Consider the following 13,711-nt stretch of genomic DNA (forward strand, 5'->3'; position numbering starts at 1 on the left):
ATGCATTACGTATATCATAGGACATTGCTTATTAAGTTGGAACAACTTTTCAGAACTTGATTTGAAATTCCATTAACACTACATGAGCTTTTGATTTTTAGAATTATTATTATTCTATTAATTTTGGTGATAGATCTTGGTGCTAATTGTAGTTGCTTAAAGTTTTGTGGAATGACGTTTTTAATATATCCTCTTGCTTCTTCAACTGAACCATTTAATCCTCTTTTTGCTGCTACATTTAGAAACTAGAAAACTGAGTTGGAAAATTCGCTATTGAAATTATATTGATACAGCCAAATAATGATTTTTAGTTCATTTTTCCTGTCTGTATCTTTCAAGAAATCTACATTGAAATCTCTATAAACTACTATCTGTTTCTTCTGGTCTAACTGGTAGCTTAATAATACATCTAGATTTCTCATAAATAGCTAAAAGTTTCGTAGAGGGGATCAGTAGACCATTACAGTTATCAGAGAAGTATTTCATAGCAAAAACCTACATGTGCACACTTCTAGGTTCTGATCAAGACGGAAGCTATTTGTTTCAATATTTTTGACCTTGTGTCTAGCTTTTACAAATGTTGTAACTCCTCCTCCTTCCATGTTAATGAGAATGATGCTGGCCTGTAATTCCTGTTATTTAACTTCTCCATCCTTGTAGTTACATGGTGTTCAGAGAGGCACAGAATATCTATTGCTTCAGAATTTTCCACATCTTATAGGCATGCAAGATGCTCATCTGTCTTGTTTTTCTACTCCCAAATGTTGTGGTGATGAAATAAATTAATTTTATTTTTCTGGAAACTATTACATATACTATGGTCCTGTTCTGGTATGAGAGCTATTGTTACAGACTGATCATTGATTGATAGTTTGCTAAGGAAAATAAATGTGCATATTAGTGAAACTGAAAACCCATGGTGTTTCATTCATTATTGTTGAATGTAGTGTCGAAAATCCAAATGATTTCTCAGTTTGAGACTATGAACTTATGGTGATACTGAGGAAGAACAGACTACAACCAAGTAAGTCCACTATAATGTTATGTTTTCATTCATGTGTTGAGGTAGTGCCAGTGAAAGTATTATTAAGAAAAACTGGTTGTAAATCTGTGACAATCAGAACAACAGAGACTGTTAGCTACTCATTATGTTCACTGAATAATTGCTGGTGAAACTAAGAAAAGCGATTCATGTCTGCTGAGTGAGTTTTTCAATTTGCAGTTATGGTATACTCAAGAAACAGATTTGCCATGCAAACATTCTTGCTGCAGCTAGTGTCATTGAGACTTGGCAACATCACAGTGTGTGTTTGACAACTCTTTGATCACTGGCTTTCTTCCTTGGGGGGCACAGTATTATCAAGTTAAAATCACTTTGTTTTCTTATGATTATATATTCTAAATGATTCTCACTTAAAATGTGACCTTGAGGTAATAAATGTTTTTGAATCCAGATGGGTCTTTCCGTGTATTAGCTACAACTGCTCTTGTATTTTACATTGGGTGAATTATTTGCCTTAGTCATCATTGTGGGAATGGGGAAGTGTTGGATGCAGCAGTGGCTCACTAGCTCAGTGGTAATGGGTATGCTGTGTGAAGTGCAGGCTGCATTAACTGTTGGTTCCAGTTGTGTTGGACACCTAGTATACTTTCTCAGCTTTTTACCTTTTTCTGCAGTGAGCTACAAACAGCTGTATCGAAAATCTGTAAGAACACCTCTTCTCACAACCTTGACTCATTACCCTACAATAAAACACACACACACACACACACCCACCCACACACACACACACACACACACACACACACACACACACACACACACCTGTATTGAGGTCAAAAGTGTGTAATATGTTTACTAATTTGTATAGTTTTGGGCAAGCTCTTTATTATAGGTAGTTTTGTTTGATTAAAATAGACTTATGTCCTAAAATTGTCATAATCAGTTGTAATTCACAGTTGTAATTCATTTGTAAAGTGCATATTTGTAGAGTTTTTCCCATTATCTTGTATAGAACATAGTAGGTAAACATTAGAGCTAAATGACTCTCTCTCTCTCTCTCTCTCTCTCTCTTTCTCTTTCTAAGTGTTTATTCCATCATATAGGGTCCACTGTGTTTGGGATTTGGAAAATTTAAATTATTTTAACTTTGTGTTTGGACTCTCTTCCTGTCACCAGTTACCCTAACGGAGCCCGTCTGGTTAGCCATGTGGTCTAACGCACTGCTTTCTGGACAAGAAGGTGTGCCGGTCCCCGGGACAAATCCGCCCGGCGGATTAGTGTCTAGGTCCGGTGTGCCAGCCAGTCTGTGGATGGTTTTTAATGTGGTCTTCCATCTGCCTCAGTGAATGCTGGCTGGTTCCCCTTATTCCGCCTCAGTTAAACTATGTTGGCAATTGCTGTGCAAACAATGTCTCCACGTATGCGTACTCCATAATTACTCTACCACGCAAACATTTGGGGTTACACTCGTGGTGTGAGAGGTTCCTGGGGGAGTCCACTGGAGGCTGAACTGCACAATAACCCTTGGCTTGTTGTGGGGCGGCGGTGGGGTGAGTGGACTGCTGTAGCCTGTTGTGGGGTTGTGAACCACTGAGGGCTACAGGAAGGACAAAGCCTCTCCATCATTTCTGGGTCCCCAGTTTCATACAATACAATACAGTGCCCTAATGGAGGGATCACATTTGCGCCATCTGTCAATGAATACCTAAATTTGTTCTTTGTATGATCGTATTTTAACTGTTTATGTATCATATCTTCTGAGGCAGAAGTTCATGACCAGCCCATCATTTTCCTAAGTGAGTCTGGGACACTAGTTAAAAACCACTGCCACACTAGTTGGTGTACCAGACCAATGGAAGTTAATTTGCTTCACAGATTTGATACAGGTCTGGCTCATCTCCCTGTCCTGCAAGCTAATGGACTGTGGTTTAAGCTGTACCAGCAGGTCACATGATATAAACTGACCATTAACAATATATTCTGTCACATCATATTAAGTAGTTTGACCAAGGTTTGATGTTATTTGAATTCTGCAACCTGCATGCCAATAAGCCCACCAAAACACAATGAACTACCTTCCTTTTTACGTCTTATTTCTGTTATCCTCCTTTTTCTTAAGGGAAATTTTAACTTTGATGGCAGTTTATGTTCTTAAATATTCCTCACGTAATCTTTTGCATTTGTGGTTGTCACACCTCTGTTTTTACAGCATGGTCTTCACTTGGTTTATTGAAGATATTTCACATGGAAACTCACACTACAGTAGCGAATAATTTTATGCTTTCCAAACTGAGTACAGTAACATGCACTGTATATCATAGGTGCAAGTGCGATGCATCACAATTACCTGAGTAGATTCCCCATCGCTGTCAGGCGGCTGGTGACCAGCATCCACTGCATTGAGGGCAAGCTTTTGAGCAGAAAGCGTTCGGAGTTGGACATATAGCCATGGAGTCCTTCACAAAAAGTTTTTGAAACCTTTTACTGTTCCTGGTAGGTCATAAAGTAGTGAAAAAAACCAAATTTGTGGTTTCATTCGACGGATACTTTAAGCTCACAGATGAAATGCTGTTTAAAATATCAAGGAGGATAAGCTCAAACTCGTGATGTTGTATTTGCACTGCACGGTGTTTATCACTAGACCGAAGCAGAGACAGCACCAGAACAGCTCAAGTGGAAGACAAAATTTTCTTCAGAAATGCCCATACTGTACAATGTTGCCAGTGCCTGCAAATGGCGAGACATATAATTATGAGGGGCATCTTAGTTTATTGCTGCTTAAATTGAATGATTAGGACTTATACTGTGTGCCAGCTAGCCAGTGGCCAGGTTTTATGTCAAAGACTGTACATTTTATTCAAAAGAGCTATCAAGTGCTACCACCCTTTGTATATTTGTTGTTTTTAATATCTTGGTGTTATTGACAGTGATTAAAGTATTTACTCCAATCTAATTGGTGAATTAAAATTGCTAAATGTAGAATAGTGTATGTAATTGTGGACTGGATACTTGTGGTATGTATTTTCAGTTGTTATTGTTGTTAATATTTTTCAGCTGTTAGTTTCACTGTCTTGCATGAAACATTAATAAAGAAAAGCATTTGTAACAATAATATTGAGACCAATAAGATTATCATTGTTAGAGAAGAAAGACAAACATGTTTTTGTGTTTTTTTGTTACAGACCTTCCTTCAAGTACTTCACATGGCATACTGCTCTGTTTGGTCTAATTGGAACTATGGTTATGATGTTCGTGATAGATACTATTTATGCATCATGCAGCATTATCTTGTGTTTGCTGCTAGTTACAGCACTACATTTGTTTTCCCCGTCTCGTGGTTCTAGATGGGGATCTATAACACAAGCTCTTATATTTCATCAGGTTTGTGAACACCAAACATACTTTCTGTATTATCCCAGTGTACGTAAGCATAGAGTGAAATGAATGACATGATTGTCCATATCACAGATAAGTATAGTTCTAACCATGTTAGAGACTTATGTCTTAAAATCCATAGTTCTCGTTACATTTTTATTTCTCTTCTAAATGAAACTCTTACAATCTCGTAACAGCAGAGGATGATAGTGAAATAAATTTTTTTGCCTGCACTTAAGATTCGAAGACTACGTGAAATACTGACATTACAGAGGTGAGAGAAGAGAAAAAAGAATAATAGTGTTGATAGGAGAGTGCTGGTACACACATCTAGAACAAAGCTCTATTAAACACTTAAGATGTGGAAGTATTCTGCACATATACAGCAGAAAAAAGAAAAGCATTCTACTTATGTGGAGGAGTTGCTGTGGACTTACGCTGCAGAATTTGACAATCAATTATAAAGTTGTTGATATAAGAGCAAGTCTGGTGTCAGATTTACGTAAGTGAACTTGTAGATGACCAACAACTGACTATCATTGTGGTATATTTTTATAACAGAATGACGTGCGAGAAGCATTTTAAACCTAAGAACCATATTAAGAAATAACCATGTAACCAAGAAGAGACAAATGAAAGTATGAAGGTTGTTACAATGGAAAGTGCTAGCATTGTTTGCTGTTTAAGCAAAAGTAATTAATACTATATCACTGCTTTCAGCTCTGTTCAGATGTTCTAGACAGCTGTTCGAAAGTAACGGGCAGAACGAATAAAGTGATAAAGACTGACTGAAGTTACAAGTTGACTTTGTTAATTAAAATTGCACAAATGTTACTATTGCTGCACGTGTAAAAGTATATAGTACTAAACTGCTTAAAAATGTGCTCATTTGCAATACTTGGTTTGTATTGGAATAACATGTGTGTACAAATAATGTCTAAAGAAGTTGTGAAACTATAATGAGTGTAGGTTGTGGTCAGCTCTTACAAGACCAATAATTCTGTCTTTCATGTGCTGGATTTAGACACTCATATTTAGTTGTCAGACGTGTCATTGATGTGACCACACACAAGTAAATATTCATGGATAACACAACCAAATAATTGACTCTGTAACCGAAACACATTCGTGCAGGTGGATTTCCATACAAGGAAATCTAACCCATTGAAATGTTCCTTTCCTTTGTAAGGTTGAAGAAGAGATCTCGGATACCATCATCTATGCGGTGTGTGTGTGTGTGTGTGTGTGTGTGTGTGTGTGTGTGTGTGTGTGTGTGTGTGTTGGTTGGATGTCAATGTAACATAGTTACACACACACACACACACACACACACACACACACACACACACACACACACACACACACACACTTACTTTCACTCACTTTTTTGTTGTACGTATAATTTTTACTTATGTTATAAGATCTTAAATTTATTATTTACCTTTGCTTTGTCATATTTGTGCATGATTGCAACAATATTAACCTTGTAGTACTCTTTTGCTGCCTAGAAAACCCAATAGATTTGACCACTAGATATCATTTTACACAAGTCTGCTGCTAAAACTTCTCACACAGTTGGGCTGAACCCAATATAGTCCTTTCAGATGCTCACTCCGCATTAGCTGCCCATGAAAATAATTGTCACAGCAATTTTGTTTCATAGCAGCTTCGTGGCCACTCAGTGCTTTTGAATTGCAATTCCACTTCTGTTTTTGTACCACAACCATAATTTTCAAAACCCACTAAACCACTAAGATACTATTGTCACTGTTCCATGCCTTGAGGGTACACAAGAAACTCGCAAAATAGCTCTATGCAGGTCATTTTTCAACTCCTTCCAAAATACATACCAACATGACTGCAACAAATAGTTGCTCAATCCAGCTTTTCAGTCAGTGTGTGTTTAGGAAGAAGCCAACCCAGTAATTCCCCCCAGTTCAAAGTATGAGCATTGGAAACATACCTGAACCCAACAATTACAAACTTTGGAAATCTACAGCGTATAAGTTAATTGTTGCCAATAAAGGGAGCATCTCATTTAGAGAGACTCCAGTCACATATTCTAGAAATGTAGCAGATGCCCCCCGCCCCCCCCTCCCCCCCCCCCCCCCGCCCTCCCCCCATCATTTGAGTGATGCAAAACTTCCACGCACATGAAACTTCCTAGCAGATTAAAACTGTGTGCCAGACCGAGACTCGAACTCGGGACCTTTGCCTTTCGCAGGAAAGCACTCTACCACTGAGCTACCCAAGCATGACTCACGCCCTGTCCTCACAGCCTTACATCTGCCAGTACCTCTCAGTGGTAGAGCACTTGCCCACGAAAGGCAAAGGTCCAAGTTCGAGTCTTGGTCCGGCACACAGTTTTAATCTGCTAGGAAGTTTTATGTCAGTGCACACTCCGCTGCAGAGTGAAAATCTCATTCTGATTCCACACAAGGTATGGTGGTCTGTCACGTTGTCTCCAAGAGGGCGGCGGCAGCTTCTGTACCCTATAGCGAGGTGGTGATTGTGGATTGTATTGCTGCTCATCAATTATTATTGTCAAGCATCATACTGCTAAGTGATTTGCCACACTATGACCCATGTGTCCACTGTTGTAAGCTGTGGTACTCGGTGGCAACCCCTGTTACCAAAACATTGCTGCTTTTAGCAATGGTGGCAGTTTTCCTTGAATTAGGGACTCATGGTATGCCCATGACAGAGATACAGTGTCCCATGTGTCAAGAGCCCACTGTCTGGCCATGTTAAAATGCACTAATGTCACAAATTTTGCTCAGCCTCTGTATAAACATTATGCCAATGGGGCCAGTACTGTTTCTGACTTCGTACCTGGTGGCACTGTTTTAGCATTGATTGTTGAGTTAGAAGCCTCCATATTGAGAACTCCCTATTTTTAGACAGAAGCTGGAACTACATGAATACAAAAGCAGGATTACAGTGTATCAGAGGTTGAATGGTAACTCATTGAGGGTATCCTGGTTGATGCCTCCTTTTATTATGTTAAACAACTTGCTACATTGTGGAATTTTACTTAACTGTTCATTAGCAAGTTAGAAACAAGTGAAGTCACAGAGATTCGAACAGTGTGTGACAGACACATTGTTAAATTTTTTTATTCCAGTCTTTTACCACAATATCAATTCTTTTGACGATGACCGGTTTCAGTCCGTAATGACCATCCTCAGATCTACAATATAAAAATATACACACCTAGTGAGCAGTGTGTCTTTCAACACAATACAGCATTATGTATCACAATATACTATCATACAACCAGGGAAATGTACAGATAAAATACAGTAAAAGATGCCTTTTCTACACGATGTCCTAAAGTAATAAGGCCGTAATGGCATTGTCCAAACATACAAATATACTCAGCACAGCATTGTCACATAGATCTAAAATAAGGTGTAGAATAGGCCACTTCATCCACACAGTCACTTTTGCAACTGGCTACTGAAGTAGAGTAGCTACCAGAAATATGTTTTCCTACATTCTACATAGATGTCACTGCTGTGGGCTTAGATGTAGTCATCATTTTTGTGGCTTAGATGTAGTCATCATTTATGTAAGAAACATAATCTGATAAAAACACATTAGGTCAAATACATGTAGCAGACTTTTGAATATTGATAACTATTATAGAAACCAATTGTGATTCAGTAAAAGACAAATACAATTACCCATATAAAATTATTGAAAGGAAATATATAAAGATAATAGGCCTGATACTTTTATGGTGAATTAAGTTGAAAATTAATATATGTGGTACATTGCCTATGGCCACCTATAAATTATCAATGAAACATAAAAGTCTATATGACAGCTGAAGACAGACAGATTAATGATCTGCACCCTCTGTTGGGTCAGTCGCCAGGACATTATTTAGGCATGCAATGATCATAAGAACTTAACCACTAGAGGACTTTACATACATCATGATATGTCTCCCACAGTAAATGTTTAAACAACATATTAACAGTGAATAAATAAAATTATCTGGTCTGGTCATACAATCCATGAATAGGTAGGGCATGATCAGTTACATGATTAGAATGATGAATGTATGGAAGTAAGGCAAATGCCTACTGTTCTCAACATAAACCATTAAGCAAGGCTGGGTATAAATATGTGAGGCATTATTTGGTTATCGTAGTACATTATCAAAGAAAGCAAAGTAGGCGTTGGACACAAAATCGCTTTGTCCATTGAGTACCCTAGTGGGCTCACACTTTTTGGCCTTGTAAATCTCCAACTCCTCCAACAAGTCAAAAGCGCGACCTTTCTCTGCCCTGTATAGAATACGTATACAACTGTCAATATTGCTTACAGTGTGGCCGGTCTGCCAGATGCATTCCCAATGCAGTTTTGTTATGTGCCTGCAAATGCTCCCTGAATCTTATTTTAAAAGAACAGCCAGTTTGGCTGATATAAAATTTGTCGCCACTACTACAAACGATCTTGTAAACCCTAGATCTGTCCAATTTATCAGAATCATTACTCAAACTATGTTTTACACTGAGTTTCAGAGTATTGTTAACTTAAAAATCACATCTAACCTTAGATTTACTCATACACTTTTCTATTTGTTGGGACATTTTTCCATAAAATTTCATTGGAATAGTTTTCAGATTTCCTTTATTATTTCCTTTTTCTTGATGATTGTGGGTCTGCCTACTATTTACTTTCTGTTTTTTTTTTATCCTATTGTGCGGTCACATAACATCATTTGCTGAGAAACTGTTGGCTACTGCAATTTGCTGTAATATACTAAATTCTTGGCGTATTTCATTGTCGGCTAACGGTAATCGAAAAAGTTGGTGGGTCATACAGGTGAAAAAGGCCCTTTTATATCGTGGCAGATGGCATGAACTGGCTCCAATAATAGTATCTGTACATGTAAGCTTTCTGAAAATTGAAAATTTCTGTCTGTTAACAACCTTCTTAATGGTGAGGTCTAAATAGTTAATGGAGCTCGCTTCTTCTATTTCTGTAGTAAACAGTATTTTTTGGTGCATGCTGCCTATGGCTTGAGCAAATGCGGTAACTTCATTCTTGTCCCCCTCTAACAGTAACAAGATGTCATTGACATAACGCTTATAATATATAGTCTTGTCTTTGTCGTGGAAACATAACAAAGAACTTACATTCTAAGTCATTCATGAAAATGTCTGCTAATGTACCAGCCAAACTGTTACTCATCCAAATACCATATTTTTGTTGATATATTTTGCCATTGAAGGTAAAATAGTTATAAGTTAATGCATATTCTAAAAGTTCTATTAATTCTGTGTATTCTGCAGTATTAATCTTGTTATGATATAGCAGATTACGTTTAATGATCTGAATTTTTTCCTTTATTGGGACACTACTGTAGATGTTTTTTACATCTAGGGAAGCTAGTGTCACATTATTTGGAATATATATAAATAACTGTTTTTCACCTCAGAATTGGTAGAGAAAGTGTACACTGCTTTAAGTTTGTTGTTAAGAAACTTTAGTTTAGAACATGGTGATGACAAATTACTAACAATTGGATGGACTGGGTTTCCCTTCTTATGTACCTTAACCTGTGATCTCAGTTGGGGGAGCTTAGGATTCATCATTTTTAGCGATTTCTTTTCGTAATTGTTAAGCAGACATTGGGAGCTGTCTATCTTTTTCCATAGATCTATCTGGAACTTCTGCGTTGGGTCTCTGTGAACTTCTGTTATCTCATTTTCAAAGAAGAATTCCCCCGTTTTCTTAATATAGTCCTCTTCATATATAAGGACTGCAGTATTACCCTTGTCTGCATGGATAACCATTGCCTTCTCTTTTTCTGACTTTGTATTAAGATTTTTTAGGATACGATTCTCATGATTGAGGGCATTAGAAGAGTTACACTGGCTGGATACAGCTTTATTAACTTTAATGGCTGTGTCCACAACTTCTAGTTTCATTATCTTAGCTGCTTCACACGCCATTTTAGTTTCGACTATGACTCTTGTAATGGTTCGATTATTAGGATTTGGAGTGATGATATATTGTAAACCTTTCTTCAACAGAGTATTTTCATCCCCATTAAATTCAATATTTGTCAAGTTAGCTAATCTATCATAAAAGCAATGTTGTCCAACACCCTCCCTACTTTATACAACATTAGCCTTCTGACGCTTTAGCAGTACAGCTAACTTTTTGTTATGCCTCTTTTCTATTCTTTCAACATTAATCCTTACTCTGTTCGAAATTTCTTGCCAAACAAATTGAAACTGAGTACTAGACAGTTAATTACTTAATTGAAAATGTAAATCAAAAGCTTCTGTACTTAGCAACTCTTTATGTTTATACGATTCACGTAATTGGGCCCTAATCCAGTTCCTCTCACTTTTGGCTTTAATTAACAAGGGGAGGGCTGACCGTTGTTTAATGTTCACTTTCGCATATTTCGGTGTGACACCTGCTGCAAGACACTGCTTATTGAATCTAATATTCATTACTACAGTACTGATTTTCTCCTTCAGTTTACAGAGCCTTTTGTCTCTGTCATGAGCCAGACATGGCACTAGTTTCACCAGTTGCGACATAGTCGTGTATATGAACAGTGATCTAATACTGTCAAATGTTTTTTATTCCAGTCTTTGATCACAATATCAATTCTTTTGACAATGACCGGTTTCGGTCAGTAATGGCCATCCTCAGATTTACCATATAAAAATATATACACCTGGTGAGCAGTGTGTCTTTCAACACAATACAGCATTACGTATCACAATATACTATCATAAACCAGCGAAATGTTGGAGGAGTTGGAGATTTACAAGGCCAAAAAGCATGAGCATACTAGGGTACTCAATGGACAAAGTGATTTTGTGCCCAACGCCTACTTTGCTTTGTTTGATAACGTACTACGATAACCAAATAATGCCTCACATGTTTATACCTAGCCTTGCTTGATGATTGTTGAGAACAGTAGGCATTTGCCTTACTTCAATACATTCGTCGCTCTAATCGTGTAACTGATTATGTCCTACCTATTCATGGATTGTATGACCAGACCAGATAATTTTATTTATTCACTGTTAATATGTTGTTTAAACATTTGCTGTGGGATACATATGTAGATGTAGATGTATGTAAAGCCCTCTAGTGGTTAAGTTCTTAAAATCGGTGCGCACCTACATAATGTCCTGGCGACCGACCCAACAGAGGGTGCAGATCATTAATCTGTCTTTTATTCAGCTGTCATATATACTTTTTATCTTTCATAGGTAATTTATAGGTTGCTACAGGCAATGTATTACATGTGTCAGTTTTTGACTGTAAATTCACCATAACAGTATCAGACCTATTATCTTTATATATTTCCTTTTTAATAATTTTATATGGGTAACTGTATTCGTCTTTCACTGTTTCACAATTGGTTTCTATAATAGTTATCAATATTAAAAGTCTGCTACATGTATTTGACCTATTGTGTTTTTATCAGATTATGTTTCTTATGTAAATGATGATTACTTCTAAGCCCACAGTAGCGACATCTATGTAGAATGTAGGAAAACATATTTCTGGTAGCTACTGCACTTCAGTAGCCAGTTGCAAAAATGACTGTGTGGACGAAGTGGCCTATTCTACACCTTATTTTAGATCTATGTGACGATGCTGTGCTGAGTATATTTATATGTTTTAACGATGCTATTAAGGCCTTATCACTTTAGGACATGTGTAGAAAAGGTACCTTTTACCATATTTTATCTGTACGTTTCCCTGGTTGTATGATAGTATATTGTGATACGTAATGCTGTATTGTGTTGAAAGACACACTGCTCACTAGGTGTATATATTTTTATATTGTAAATCTGAGGATAGTCATTACTGACTGAATCTGTTTATCGTCAAAAGAATTGATGTTGTGATCAAAGACTGGAATAAAAATCATTTGACAGTATTGGATCACTGCGTCACAGCTGATGAGACACATTGTTGTAAATACAATATGAAAACTATGAATTCCAGCAAATCTATGTTGAAACATCTTATTTTACACTACAGGACACCTTGAATTTAGTGTTCAGAAGGAAAGTTATGTTGCATCAGTAATCTGTGTTTCACCATCCATCATATTCTGAAGAATAAGTTTTGTGATCTGTTTTACATTGTTGCTGCCACATATTACAATGAATGGAAGTAGTGGTTATGAGTATCTGAAAGTCTCTTTGTTATTTAGTATGATTACTCTAGAATCAGAAAACATAATTTTCTTTATTTTGTAACAGTGAAAGTACATAAACAGAATTGAAGTTGTCTGTGAACTGCTATTACAACTTACCTTGTTTTTCTAGAAGCACTTGATGCCATATTAAATTGTTTATTTACTGTTCAGAAGAAGGTAAATGCATGCCATGCCAAGTAAAATGGTGAGGTGTTCAAACTAACCATTAGGTATATGACTGTTTTATTTTCTTATTTATGGTTGTGTATATGCGTGTTCTTTTTGTGGTTCACACATTCATTGTGCTTTCATCCTTAAATGCAAAAATACTATTTTATGGTATGGAATAAATACTATTTATGTCTCTATGGTATAATTGAAGTTGCCGTCTTTTGATGTGCTCATTCACAGTTTATGGTTATGGCAGCGTGGTAATAGTTTGAGCCAATACATTTGGAAGGAAGATTTAAGGAATGTAAAAGAAAATATTTTTAGAAATAGCTTTTGTAGTTTTTTGTAAAGCACATTTTTATATTAATGAAATGTATAATTTTATTTAAACTTTCAGTATGTAAAAATTGTACCATTTAGTTTATCTGTTTAGTGTAAAGCTGATAGGTAACATCCAACAGACCTTCATAAATGGCAGAATTTCCAACATTTGTTATAGGTGCGCAAATATTTGTTGTTGCTGGATTCGAGAAAGGACCATGTAAAATTCTGGCGACCACAGATGTTACTTTTAGTAAGTAACCCAAGAACATCTTGTCCATTGATTCACTTTGTGAATGATTTGAAGAAAAGTGGCCTGTATGTTTTGGGCCATGTTAAAATTGGAGATTTCCGTGACCATGATCGTGATGTCACTGCTTATGAATACACACATTGGCTGGAATTAGTTGACCATTTGAAGGTAAGTTACTAATGTGAATATTTGGTTTACTACATTTATTCATGTATTAAGTATAATGAAAGTTTATTAGGGCATTGTTTTCAGTAAGCAAACTCTGTCGCCACCTGAGGAGATTTCTTCTTCTTCTTCTTCTTCTTCTTCTTCTTCTTCTTCTTGCATTACAGCCTTTGTAGGACCATGGGTAGCCCCTTCGTGGACTATGTTTTCCTCTTCTTCTATCAGAACC

General features: G+C 36.8%; 1 protein-coding gene across 1 annotated transcript in view; it reads left to right on the plus strand.

Annotated features, from left to right (window-relative positions):
- LOC126248713 (solute carrier family 12 member 9) overlaps positions 1 to 13,711 on the plus strand; it is a 126,431-nt gene that overhangs the window by 70,911 nt on the left and 41,809 nt on the right. Inside the window, exons 8-9 of the mRNA XM_049950012.1 lie at positions 4,186 to 4,384; positions 13,243 to 13,485. Coding sequence (XP_049805969.1) covers positions 4,186 to 4,384; positions 13,243 to 13,485 — 442 coding nt within the window. The remainder of the gene's footprint in view (positions 1 to 4,185; positions 4,385 to 13,242; positions 13,486 to 13,711) is intronic.

The sequence above is a fragment of the Schistocerca nitens genome, chromosome 3 (genome assembly GCF_023898315.1).
Source record: "Schistocerca nitens isolate TAMUIC-IGC-003100 chromosome 3, iqSchNite1.1, whole genome shotgun sequence".
NCBI lineage: Eukaryota > Metazoa > Arthropoda > Insecta > Orthoptera > Acrididae > Schistocerca > Schistocerca nitens.